This window comes from Camelus ferus, chromosome 22 (genome assembly GCF_009834535.1).
Source record: "Camelus ferus isolate YT-003-E chromosome 22, BCGSAC_Cfer_1.0, whole genome shotgun sequence".
Classification (NCBI taxonomy): domain Eukaryota; kingdom Metazoa; phylum Chordata; class Mammalia; order Artiodactyla; family Camelidae; genus Camelus; species Camelus ferus.
Genome location: NC_045717.1, coordinates 7,901,287 through 7,914,915, shown reverse-complemented (window position 1 = coordinate 7,914,915; position 13,629 = coordinate 7,901,287). Strand labels below are relative to the sequence as shown.

The 13,629-nt window shown below is 51.3% G+C and overlaps 1 protein-coding gene across 2 annotated transcripts in view; it reads right to left on the bottom strand.

The window, feature by feature from the left end:
• Positions 1–13,629, bottom strand: part of LCP2 (lymphocyte cytosolic protein 2) — a 45,446-nt gene that overhangs the window by 21,285 nt on the left and 10,532 nt on the right. For both annotated transcript variants that reach the window (XM_032465117.1, XM_032465118.1), the window contains exons 4-7: positions 5,529–5,594; positions 5,071–5,102; positions 4,486–4,523; positions 1,508–1,706 (exon numbers count right to left, since the gene is read on the bottom strand). In XM_032465117.1, coding sequence (XP_032321008.1) covers positions 1,508–1,706; positions 4,486–4,523; positions 5,071–5,102; positions 5,529–5,594 — 335 coding nt within the window. The remainder of the gene's footprint in view (positions 1–1,507; positions 1,707–4,485; positions 4,524–5,070; positions 5,103–5,528; positions 5,595–13,629) is intronic.

Below are 13,629 nucleotides of genomic sequence, written 5' to 3'. Positions count from 1 at the left end.
CAAAGCACAGACTTCACCGAAACTCACATTACTCTGAGCATCACAGAAGTATCCCCAGGCCAGGCTGAAGGCCGGCAGTGTCCCGCCCCTCTGACAGGGAAAGGCCAGCCCGGGGCTGTGAGCCGGGGCCTCCTTGCCCTTTTGTGCCCTGGGGGCCTGTTTTGTCCCCGCCTAGTCCCAGCCCTGGGGAGGCAGCCCTCTTTCATAGAAAGTCGGGTTCAGAACCCCGCAAGCCTGGTCTCATCTCATACCCCTGCACCCACACTGGCCATCTCTCAGCTCCTCCGACCTGTCATGCTCCTTCGAGCCCCAGGGCCTTTGCATGGCCATTTCGACTGGTTAGAATGCTCTTCCCTTCCCACAGCTGCCCTCACTTAGCCAACTCCTATGCATCTTTTAAGTTTCAGCTTACTGTCCTGTCCTCAGGGATGCAGACTAGGCACACACCCCAGCCTCATTTCCTGCACTTGTCTTCCTGAGTACCTATCACGGTTTAACTAAATCATTTGGTGACTCATTTGTCACCCACTGGACTATGAATTCTCTACGGTGAGGACTGTCTCCTGTCCTGTTCATTTTGTATGCTCATAACTGGCACATACCAGGCACTCAGCAGCTTGGTTATCTATTTCTTCTCTGGGCCTCAGTTTCCCTGTATATGAAACAAACTTGATCATTGTTGCTCGTTTCACACAAGCTGCTTCAAAACACAGAATGCAGTGTTGATTGTGTTTGTGAAACGGCTTTAAAATTGCCAAGTGTTACACAGCCTGAAGGACGAGTGGCACTAATGTCTGTGGCATTGCTCATCAGTGTGGTGGCTTGCTCCTTGATGCTCTGTTATGCAGGGCTGCGTGTGCCTGTTTTCTGTCACCAGCTCCGCTAGAGTGTAAGTCCCGTGAGGCAAGGGCTGTGTCTGCTTTCCGGATGATTTCACATTTCACCATTTAGAATGATGCCTGGCTCGCAGTAGGAGATCAGTAATTTTTGCTGATTGAATGAATAGGTGAATGAATGAGGCAGACAGATATGAGCTGCTAGGAACAGATAGATCATGAAAATCTTAAATACTGTTTAAAATGTTTAAAGTTATGGTCAACTCACATCCAGTATCATTATATTTATTCTGCCAGTCTGTAGGTAGCAGTGCCACATAACCGTGAATTGGGCAAAGATTGGGACGAACAGGAAAGGACTCCTGAGCATCAGTGACACACAGAATGAGTTACTGCCAGTACCCTTAAGTGGCAGTTCAGGGCTGATGTCAGCCACCACCAGCAGTGATTTATCTGCAGTATTAATAATTCTCACAGCAAACCCGTGGTCGGTAATATTACTATCATCCTATTTCACAGATGAGGAAATTGAGGCCCAGAGAGGTGGAGTGACTTGCCCAAAGCCACACAGCTGTTCAGAAGCTGAGCTGGCATCAGCACACAAAGCTTTCTGCTGCATGGGTGTTGGTCCCCCCATGCATCAGTAGGGGCTGGGCGGCCAGGGCCCTTACCTATGTACATGGAGTTGGAGTTGGAGAAAGGCTTGGCAGGCAGGATGGAGTTCTGCAGGGCTTCCTCGTCATTGGAGGGTGGCGGCTCATAATCGGCATCATCTTCCACCGGCGCCTCTTCCTCCTCATTCGGGGACTCATAGTCACCATCGTCTTCCCCATCAGGATCATCATTGGGACTTTCATAGTCATCTTCTTCCTGCCGACGCAGTGATGGGGACAGTGCGGTGTGTAGAGGCTCCTTGGCACACCACGTACCCACACCTGCTCTCCCTCTGCCGAGCCTCCCAGTGGTACTCACTTGGGGGCAGGCAGCACTAGGACGGTCCCTCCCATTTACACACGAGAACACTGAGGTCAGGGAGTGCAAATCTCAGGGCCAGCAAGATGTAGACTTGGGACCCCCATCAAGGCCTTCAGACCACAAGGTAAGTGTATTTTTCTCTGCATTTTTTTTTTTTTTTTTTTTGCACAACATAGAAAAGCAGAAGAAATGAGGAGAACACTGGAATAGAGGGATGTGACAGCTCGCTGTTTTGAGTAAACACATTTTTTACTCCGGGCGTCGCCAAGACGAAGACTAACCGCCTGGAGCACCTGTGATGCACCTAGTTAATTGTCAGTTCTGTTCTCAGGGTGTCTACGCTCAAAAATTTCTCCTGCTATGACCCGGTGCAGCCTCTAAGGCAGTGCTAATGGGGAAACCAGATAAGCAAAGCCGGGTAATTAGAAGGCAGATTAAGTTGTGCCCGAGCAGGGATGGTCAGGGCTGGGCTAGTCTTTCTGCTGAGAGTTGAGCATATGGAAACAACAGCTTATTGTCCATGGCATCCGACAGCCGGAAGAGACACTTTCTAAATTTTAAATTTTTTTATTGTATTTTACTTGTGCTTCTTTGTGGGTCTCAGGGAAAGTAAGCCTGAGGGGCTGGGTGATTGCCTGGGAAGCAGCCCGTGGAAGTGGACAGTTACAGAAATGATTTCCCAGGCAGGGGTGGCAGCATCAGCTGCCGAGCGATGCCTGGCTTGTCAGTCAGTCTCAGGCCAAGGCCAGGTGGGTACTGAATGCGCCCAGGGCATCCCTCTGGAGTCATGAGCAGTGTGGAAAGAGGCAATGGGAGGCTGAGGAAAGGCATGTACTGAGAGCCTAGAAATCCTGACAGCTTTGCTAGGTGGCTTAGGGAAGACTGTCTAAGGTCCTCAACTGAGAGGTGCCTGTGTTCATTTTTGAACTGAGGAATATATATATGTATTTGAACATCGGAAGGTAGGGTGAGGTTGAGTATCTTCCTGAACTCTGAAAAAGACTTCGTCCTGCCATCAGTGTTCTGTACCTTGAGAGCAGGGGACAGAACCCCTGGTGAATGGGACTTCAGAGCCGTGGCCTCAGTGCCTCTCCAGCCCTTGCTGACTGCCTCCCGGACCAGCAGGGGGTCCTACCACTTCTCGGCCCGCACACCACAGCACCATGGCTCCTGATTTTCCACCAAGCCTTACCCCATAAGCCCTTCTCAACAATAGCCCTTTCCTTTCTGCTTCTATGACAGTTACTTTCTCCCAGGGACTTGTCTCCTATATTTGTATGCGTGTTTTTGTCCCTAATCATCTACTGCCCTGTGTATGTGTTATCCAAGCTATAGAATGGTCATAGCATTGGGTTCTTTCTCTCCTCCCCATCCCTCTAGTGCCCTGTGTTGTGCGGGCCCATGATAGGACCCCAGGTGTGGTCTCCAGCAGCGACTGGAGGCTCCTGGTTTACAGAGCAGACTGGGGAGGCTGGCCTCAGGCTGAGCTCCCGCACAGGAGGGACTGCCTGGCAAGCAACAGCAAAGAGGCAGTAAATATAAACATCTGGGGGCAAGTCCCGTCTCTTTTCCTTTTAGAACAGAATGTATCTGTCATATTCCTTTGTTTTTGTGTAGAAAGCACAGACTTAGTTAGCTTTTCCTTTTTTGCAAATTCGATGCTTCCTTTTACCAGAATCCCAACAGGACAAGGGATGTTTAGTGCCTGTTTCCTAACGGCGCTAGAGGCAGCCGCTTACCAGAAAGACTACTGGACTGAGGGTGGGTGACCGGGAGCCTGGGCCTGCCTCTAGCTAGCTGTGTGGCTCTACAAAGTCACGGTCCCCAGTGGGGTCAGCTGCCTCATCTGTAAAATGAGCAGACAGGGCTACGAGCCATAATGGAGTCAGCCTGAGTCCGGCTTCAGGTGCAGTGACTACCTGTACAGTTTTCTGGGGAGAGGGTATGCAGAATTCGTCAGACTCTCAGTGGGGTCACCATGGACCCTCAAATATAAAAACCAATTGGATAAGGGGGAAGGGTATAACTCAAGTTTTGAGTGCATGCTTAGCATGTGTGAAGTCCTGGGTTCAATCCCCAGTACCTCCTTCAAGAATAAATAAATAAACCTAATTACTTCCCCCTACCAAAAAAAAAAAAAAAAAAAAACCCAAAAAAACCACACACACACACACACACACACACACACACACACACACAACCCCAGTGGGATCAGACCTTCCCTGAGGTCTTTCAAAGCTAATAAGTTAATTCTGAACTCTCCCTCTGTGTGGGGACTTAAGTCTATAAGAAAAGCTACTTTAGTGTAGACCATGTGGAGGAGGGGTTTGGGGAAGGCCCTGCTGTGGGGGTGGTAGCGGTGTGGTCAGCACCCCAAGCCCACGGCCAAGTCCAGCCCTCCGTCTGTACTTGTCAGCACACAGCCAAGCCCGTTCATCCCAGTGTCGTCTACGGCTGCTCCCGCGCTGCGCGGGGAGAAGGGAGGGTAGATGAGGCCTTGTGGATCAAAAGGCCCAAAAGCTGACTACCCGCCTTCACAGAGCACGTTGTCCGAGCCCTGGGTGGCTCTGGGGGGGCCTTGTGCAGCTTTAGGCATTTATGCTTGTTCCTTATTTGTTACAGAAGTGCTTCGGAAACTGCTGTAAGGTGGATGAACGGCCCACCCCATACTCACAAAGGATGACCAGCCCCCGTTGTCTTCTTCATGGCTTTCTGTGGAAGAGGATAACGCCATCATCAGTACCGAGGAAGCCCCGGGAGGGGCGGTCAGAGCAGCCCCCCACTGCTAGGATGCCCCCCCCCACTGCCTCCTCCCGCCCCAGCCTTCATCCTCCCTCCCAGGGCGTTAACCATTTAGTACTGGCCCTAGGAGTTTTACCTGAAGGCTCCTTCTACCAGACAGAGACAGGGGTTCTCAGCCTTTCCCGTGCATAAAGGTCACCTGCTTTAAAATATGCAGGTACCCAGGTCCTGTCCCTAGAGCTTCTGATTCAGCTTTTTAACAGGATGTGCAGTTTAACAGTTGAATAACTGCTTTAAAGACTCAGAAGCAGTGGGATTGGCTCCGCTCAGGTGCTCAGTCAAAGCCCCGGTTCTTCCATGCACCCCCTCACTGTGTCTCTGCAGAGGGTCCCCTCTGAGCAGGGGCCAGAGCCAGGTGCTGGCACAGTGACATGTCTCCTCCCCTCAGTCTGGACCAGCAGACAGCACTGAAGTGCCTGTCACCTCCCAAAGCAGTCGCTCTCACCCTGAGACTCACCTGTCTCCTCGGGAAACCGCTGGACTTGGGGTCTGCAAGGCAAACAGCATTGCATTAATGGCCCTACTGACGTAGGGCGACCTCCCTCTTTCCTCAGCCCCGCCCTAAAAGAGGAGCCCCTGGGGAGGTTATGTGGGTATGTCTCACCACCCAGGACCCTCTTCTTGTTGCTCCACAACCCAGCCCAGTCCGCCCGAAAATTCTGGAAACTACCAAAGCCATGTTGGTGCCACGGCTGGGAGCTCGTGACTGCCTGACTTTCTAGGAGAAGTTCCCCGGCTGCCCCAGACTCGGGGCAGGATGCAGGGCAGAGACGGGGATCCCCTGGAACTGAAGGATCGCTGTGGATCAAAAATGGGGCAAACCAGTCCCGCACCTCCCATGAGAGGTTAGACTTGGGTTTGCAAATTCCTTGTGTTTCACTAAAGCCACTCCGGGCCCTCACCGGTCCCACTCACTTGCGTGTGAAAATGCTCCTTCTCTCTTCATTCTTGTTGATTTCTTGACTTAACTTACTGAGAATCCTATAAGACAAAGGGACTGGTGAGGTAGCACAGCCATCATCTCTCCCACACCCCAGCCTTCCTCGCACTGAGCCCTGAAGTTCCCTGATCCATGTGACCTCAGGCAACTGGGCCAAGCTCGACCCGCCTCCTCCTCCAACCTCCAGCCAGTCCCTACCCAATGCGGCCACTGCTCCTCCCTTGCTCCCAGAACGTGTCACCTCCATCTCCCTGCCAGTCCCTGCCTCTGCCCAGGAACCTCTCCGTGTCTGGCTCAGCCTCCTGGGTCTAGCTCAGAGCCCCTCCGGGGAGACCCGTCAGCTCGCACGTGGCTCCTTCTTGGAAACCCTGCAGCCTTATGCTCTGGAGATGACCGCCGTGTACTTTGTTGTGTTAGTACTCCTGGGGCTGAGGTGCCCTGACTCTTGGTTTGACGTCCCTGTGGTGATGTCTGGCTTCTAGAAATCTTCAAACCACCTGAGAGCCTCGGAGGAACCAGCTGCTCATTGCATAACTCTTTACGACAGCTAAGGTGGGCTTCTTTGGCCTGAAATCTCCTTCCATTCTCTACTCCCTGACTCCTCCTTGGTGACATGGATTCTTATACACACTTGGTGAGGTGTTCCTGATCCAGGGACAGCCTGCAGAGTGGGAGACTCCGTGAATCACCCATGGCCAGAGGTTATCCTTGGCCAGGACCTCCTATTCCTTGGGTGCTGTGAACTAGCAAATCTCCAAACCTCCATGCGCAGCACGGCACACCCTGGCAGTAAGCGTCCACTCCGTGGGCTCTCTGGGACCTCCAGAATGACAAGAGGCTCCAGCCTCCCTTAGCACCATTGCTGTGACCAAGGGAGCCCTCAACAGTAGACGGACTCACGTTCCCTAGAGATTTAGGGCAGCTGGTGGAGCCCCAGAGGTGAGCTAGTCCAGCGTCCTTATACAGATGGGGCCACAGGCCCGGACAAAGGAAGGCACCGGCCTGCAGTCGCAGGGTTCGTGATGAAGGCCACCCTCTCCGCACGACACAGACCAGCCCCCGAAGCCAGGCTCCCTAATTTCCGGGGCAGCATGCTTTCAGCACATGGCATCCTGTGTTGCTGCCTTGTGTGCCGGAAGTCCCCCGGGGCTGAAAGCCATTGAGCCGGCGGCCCATCTGGGAATGACCCCGAGTCTACACTCCTGTTTAAGTGACCACCTCAAGGTAACAAGTTTGGCCTAAAAATTGCTGAGTTAGCCAAAGCAGTCTTGGCACCCACCATTTCTTGCTGCCCTCCTCATCCCCTAGCCCCCGTTCCTCCCTGCTTCTCCCTGGGAACTGCTGCTCAACTCATTAGAATGACAGGGTAAACGAATTTCAATCAACACACTGGGGGCTTAGGAGGACCTAGAAGGAAGGAGGGCAGCGTTCAATCCTCAATCACAATGTCATTGTTGGAATTTCACACGTCACTAGGGAGACGCTTTAAAGCAGGGGTGGGGCTTCCCAGTGGCCTCTTCATCACACCACAAGAATGTGGTTCTGTTTCCTTTAAGCTATTGTTTTGAGAAGCCAGTGGGAGGCCCTCTCCTTCCCTCCCTGACATGCGATGGAGGGGCGCCTGCCGAACTCAGGGGATCCTGCGCCCTGGCCAGGTGAGGCACTGGTGGCTGCAGCCACCACGACCCCAACTCAGTCACCCCTTCATTCAACAACGTGCGCTAAAGGGCCTTCTAAGTGCCGGGAGCTCTGCTGGGAGCTCGGCGAGCAAAGCAGACAGGGATGCCTGCACTCAGGAGCGTACCTGCCAGCGGAGAGGGACGGGCAGTAAACAGTGAACATTTAAGGAAGTGAAATTTGAGGTGAGAGCCGTGCGTGCACACGCAGCGGCGGTGCGGGCTGGGTGAGGGGCCCGGGGCGCGTGGGTGCCGCGCGGTTGCAATCGAAAATGAGCGGGCCTCGGTGAGGAGGTGAGGTCTCAGGAACGACCTGACGAAGCAGGTGCTGGGCAGCACCTCAACGTCCCCAGTCCCCCAGAGTGTTTGGGGGGGCCCCCCCGACTGGCTTGGCAGCCGCTTTGATCCTGAAAAGACCTCGCGCTCTCTGCGGTACCTCTTTTTTACCAGTATCTTTAGCGGCCAGGCTGGAGGCTGCTGGGGCTCTAAGTGGTGAAGGAAGGAAATGTCAAACCACAGACCCCCACAGAGGAGCAGCAGGTTGCTGAGAGAGAACAGAGCGGGCCCGGCAGTCCAGCCTGCAGCAAATGCAGGCTCCCAGGGCCTCGTGCTTTGGGGGCCCTCAGAGCACACCTTCCCAGCCAGCTGGGACCACTGCTGGGTGGGGGGGCGCGTGCACAGGACGGCCGGTGCTGATGGATAAAGCAGGAAGTCATTGCTACATCTGTGTGCAAACCTCTGAAGTTGTCCCCCACTCCCACACCCCCAGAGGACCAAGTGACAGTGAGTGGCCGGAGGTGACTCATTCCGCCTCCTCCCCACAAACCCCAGGCAGCACTCAGCACCAGGGAGAGGGGTGGAGGGGGCTGGGCAGCGGGTAAACATAGTTCTCACTGCCTCGCCTTAGCCTCAGAAGTGGGGCGAACCCCGCTACAGGAAGTCAGGCCAAGACAGCACACAGAGCCCTGCCACGACCTGGGCTCTGGCCCCGGCTGCAGCCCTGGCTTGCTGTGTGTGGGGACTAGTCTTTGACCTTCATTGAAGGCCTCTCGTGGTGATGTTAGAAGGCACAGGGGGTGGGATGGGGGCCTTGTTGAGTCTGACTGCAGCATCCTGCCCAAGGATAGTGCCCACTGTGTGACCTCAGGCAAGGGGTCCCTAGACCCCGATTGCGCATCAGCAGAATGAGGGGCTTGGTCCTGATGAGGGAATCCCTGACTAGCCCTAGACCCCGATTGCGCATCAGCAGAATGAGGGGCTTGGTCCTGATGAGGGAATCCCTGACTAGCCCGACCACAGGGATCACACGGTTGCACCTGTTATGAACACTCATTACCAGGGCTGCTGGAGGCTTAACCCGTCAGAACCTCCAGGGAAGAGGCCTGGGGCGCAGTAACATCGAGCACCCCGTGGCTCGGGTGGTCCCTATGGTCTGAAAAGGTTGTGAAATCACTCCTGGTATTCTTGGAGTTGTTTTTAAAAAGTTAAAAAGGAGGAGGAGATGGAAGAAGAGGAGGAGATGGGGGAGGACAGGAGGATGGAGATGGAGGAGAAGGAGGAGATGGAGCTAAGCCTTCCAGAATTCTGTCCTGTCACATGAAGAGCCAGGGAGGAGCCAGGACATCAGTCTCAGGGCTCGGACCTCGGTGGGGAACCATGTGTGGGAAGGGGAACCGAGAATCAGAGGGCACAGCACGGCGTCCCCGCCTCTCAGCCATGACCTCCACCCCAGCAGTTTTACAAGTTCCCTTTTACTTGTGCTTCACGGTCATGTTGTGCAGTAGACAGGAAGAGTTATTCCCATGTTTACCAACAGGGAAAGCAAGGCGCTGGGAGAGGTGTTTGTCAAAGGCCCCTTGGCCGGTGTTTTGCGTGGAGCTGAGTGGAAATCAGGTGTTCTGGGCCTCACTGGGGAGAAGGAGTGTCGGCTGGTTGAAGGGAGGCACTTTTCATGTGGGGAGGACAGGGAACCTGGACAGGGATGAGCCAATGAATGAGGGAGGGAAGGAGCAAGTGGGAGAGGGACCGACCCGGCCGCTGCCTCGGTTCTGCTGCAGGCTGGGCATGTCTCTCATAAGTGCTGTGTTCACCCTGGGCCCCCCCCCTCCATTCTTCCTCCCTTCTTCTTCCGCTGTCTCTTCTACCTCAGGCAGGCACTGAGCAGATGAGACAGGAGGCTGTCTCTGCTGTTAGGAGAGCTGCAGCCTTATCAGGAAGGCAGACAAGTCAACAGGCATGACCGCATTACCTCTCCGATTGGACCTCAGCCTTTCCCAGTCTAACTGCACTGTGGTAATGGGCGCGGTGAGCATTCATACCATACAGGCAATCACCCAGCACCTATTGTTGCTGACATCACCAACCCTTCGCTGCCCTCTCCTTAATTTTTTTTAAGTTACACTGTGGATTTAAATTACAAAACTTACAGCATTAAAAAATAAATAAACTCCAAATGGGCATCAGCAGATTTCAACCTGTATTCTGATTTAACCAGATCGTGAGCAGCTATACAATGGGTGTTAGACCACACCCTCTAAAAAGAGGTGTCACAGTTTTATTTAAAAACCCTCCTCCATTAGAGTATTCATGTTGTCTCTGGGAAAAACCATGTCCTGAGACAGTGACTATATATCCGCAGACAGAGAAATCTTCCTTGCCAGAACCTACCTTCTTACAAAATCTATCTAATGCTGTTTTGTTTTGTTTTGTTTTGTTTTTGTTTTTTTACGCACCAGGGAAGAAAACTGAGCTATTCAGAGCAGTGTGATCTTATTTCGGTCTGCTGTGCATAAACATAGTGTCTTTTCCATAACCCTTAAGGGTGATGATCACGACAAATGAACCTGTGTACAAGGGAAGGGAACAAGCACCGAATGTCTACACGCATCGAGGATGGCACCAGGGCCGCCCCCTTCGTGTCCACCGCTCCTGGGAGCTCCTTCTTTTCTCTTCCAAAGATGAGGAAACTGAGGCTCAGAGGGTCGAAGTGACTTCCCCGAGTCCCACAGCTGGTAGGAGGCAGAGCCCTCCTCAGAAGAGCCTGGATCTCCGTCGCTCCAAAGCCCATGTCTTTCTGATCTTTAATCCTCCCCCTTCAGCAGGTTAAAATAATCAGTGAGAGTCTGACACGGTGCTCGTTGTGATTTCGCATTCAATAGTTAGAGTAGCCAACGCGTCTTCAGTGCATTTTATTATTTCCCCATTATTTCCTCTTAACTCTGCCACTGATCCTTTGAGGTAGGTTCTGTTTTCCTTTTAATTGAAGTATAGTTGATTTACAATCGTGTGTTAGTTTCTGGTGTACAGCACAGTGATTTGGTTATATAAATATTCTTTCTCATTAAAGTTTATTGCAAGCTATTGAGTATAGTTCCCTGTGCTATACAGTAGGACCTTGTCATTTATCTATTCTGCTGTTCTGTATATAGTAGTTTGTATCTGCTAATCCCAAACTCCCAATTTATCCACACACACCCCCTCCCCACCTTTCCCCTTTGGTTGGTCCTGTTATTGTGTCCATTTTACAGATGAGGAAGCTGAGGCTCAGGGAACTCAGATAATTTGTCCACAGACTCGCAGCTAGGGAATGGAAGATTTGAGTCTCGTGTCGTCTGACCGCGGAGCCTACCCTTTTACTCAGAAAGCCCTCCTATCTGCCTGTTCAGATCTAAAATAATATCCTTTAAAAGGACAAGCCCATGCAGTTCATGTAACCCATTCCTTCATTTTATAGTCTGGGACACTGAGGGTGGTCAAGGACTCATTCCAGGCGCAGAGCTCACAGCAGTAGAGCTGGAATTGGTGCTTATTACACCTTTCTGCCAAGAGGGATGGTGACTCTGAGAGTCACCGATCGGGGCAGCCCAGCCCCTCCCTGGACGCCTTCCCCATCACTCCCCACACTCCCCCTTCACGTTCCCTGGGCAGACCTCACAGCTTGTCTGGGGCACACGTTCAAAATCAGAGGGGGATTTTACTGCAGGCCAAGTTGTTGTTTTAGATTTCAAATAATTAAAGGAATAGTCTACCCCAACCTCACCCACAGCGAGAGTGTTTATTTATAGCCGTCCTTCTGCGCTAACCGGCAGCCGCTTCAGACAGACATCAGCTGAGCTCAGTCTTAAGATGAAAAGGATCTTCCCAGCAGAAAGAGCCTTCTTCATCTCTCTCCTTCTACTGCTCTGATTAAATCTCCTCTTTCCGGCATCTTCACAGCCACAGCCTCAGAGAAGCTCCCACCTCATGGGGGAATCACAGCCATCATCTTCTAACTGGGTTCCATGCCTCCAGCTGAGCCCTCCTCTAAATCGTCTTTTACAGTCCCCTGCAGCCAAGATGCAGGTTGTCCCTCAGTGTTCTCCCTGGTGCACTCACTTCACCACCCTTCTCAGCCTCCTTAGAACGGCTCACACTTCCTTCATAATTGTGACCAGCCGCTGTGGCCTTTTTGCTTTCCACTCCCCACCCGTAAACCCCAGCTGCTTTGACACACTCGCGGTTTCAGCAAACACACTGGTGCCACGCCTTTGCAACATATCCCCCCTTCCTAGATCGTCCATCCACCGTTCTTCATCTGATCACTCTTAATATATCCCCAAATCCAGCTTAGGTTCCTTTCCTCCCAAAAGTCTGTCCTGAATGCCAGCGGGAAATGACTGCTGCCTTCCTGCTCCCACTGGACTTGTACACGCAGGTGCCTCAGCACTGCTGTCACTGCAGTGCAATTGATTTGTGTATCTGACCCTCCCTTCAGAAAGTCAGTGTCCTGGGGTGGGGATTCGGTCCCTTATCTCTGTAGCCTGAGTAACTAACAAAGGTAGTAGGTATTCAGCAGCAGTCCATTAAATGAATGAAATATGAATGAAGTGATAATATTGTATGGGGTCCAGGAGATGCAAACTCAGATGCCCTCGAGGGTCAAGTATATACATATATATGTCCTGATACGCTTCATTTCCTGGTGCAGAACCAGGTTTACACCTGGAACCCTCTCCCTTCTGCCTGAAGGAGTTTCTTTAACTTTCGTGGTAGTGCAAGGCAGCTGGTGATAAATTCTTTCAGATTGTCTATGTCTGAAAAAGACTTTATTTTTAAAGATCCTTTTGCTGGATATTAAACTCTAGGTTGATAGTAATTTTCTTTCAGTCCTTTGAAACCTTGCTCCACTATCTTCCCATTTGAATTGTTTCTGATGAGAAGTAGCTGTCTTCCTTATGTTTGTACCTCTGGATGTGATGTCTTTTTTCTCCGACTGCTTTTAAGATCTTCCCTCTATTGCTGGTTTTAAGCAATTTGATTCTGATATACCTTGGGGGTAGTTTTCTACCTGTTTCTTGGGCTTGGAGTTTGTTCAGCTTCTTGGATATATGGGTTTATCATTTTCATCCAATTTGAACAATTTTCAGCCATTACTTCTTCAAAGATTACCTTTCTGTCTTCTCCTGACCCTCTGTGCATGCACACTCCTTCCTCTCCTTTGGACTTTACTTACACATATATTAGGCAACTTGAAGTTGTCCTAGAGTTCCCTAGTGCTCTTTTCATTGTCTCATTTCAATTCTGCTTTCTCTGTGTGTTTCGTTTTGGGGTAGTTTCCATAGCTGTAGCTTCATGTTGACTAACACTTTCTTCTGCAGCGTTTAATCTGCTGTCAATACCAAACAGTGTTGTTCTCATCTCGCATACCATCGTTTTCATATCTAGAAGTTGCACTTGGGTCCTTTTGTATTTCTCATGCTTCCACGTAACTTTTTGAACACACGGAATCTAGTGATATTGTCCTTGTTCAACAAATAGCTTTGTCAGTTGTGGGTCGGTTTTGATGCATTGATTTTTTCTCCCAATTACAGATCACATTTTCCCACTTGTCTATATGCCCATCCATCTTTGATTGGATGTTTGACATTGTGGATTTTACTCTCTGAGTGATGGATATTTTTGCATTCCTATAAATATTTTTAAGCTTTGCTTTGGGATACAGATAAGTTATCTGGGAACAGCTTTAATTTATTTTTTCTTCAATCTTGCTCTTAAGGTTCACAAGGCAAGGCCAGAAGAGTTTTTAGGCTAGGGCTGATAATTCCCCACTGCAGAGGCATGCTCCCTCTGTGTGCTCTACTCAGTGACTGTGAATCTGGAGTTTTTCCAGTCTGGCTAATAGAAACAGGCACCATTTCCAGCCCTGTGACTGGCTACTGTGACCTCTCACCCTTTTGGGTAGTTCTTTTGCCAGCTTCAGATAGTTTCCTTACATGCGTGCACTGACCACATTCTGCTGAAGAGGGACCCTCTGCAGTTCTCCAGAAAATTTTCTCTGTGTGGCTCTCTCCTCTCTGGTGCCTATTCAGTGAACTCTAGGCTTCCTGACTCACAGCTCTGTCTCCTCAACTCAAGGCATTCA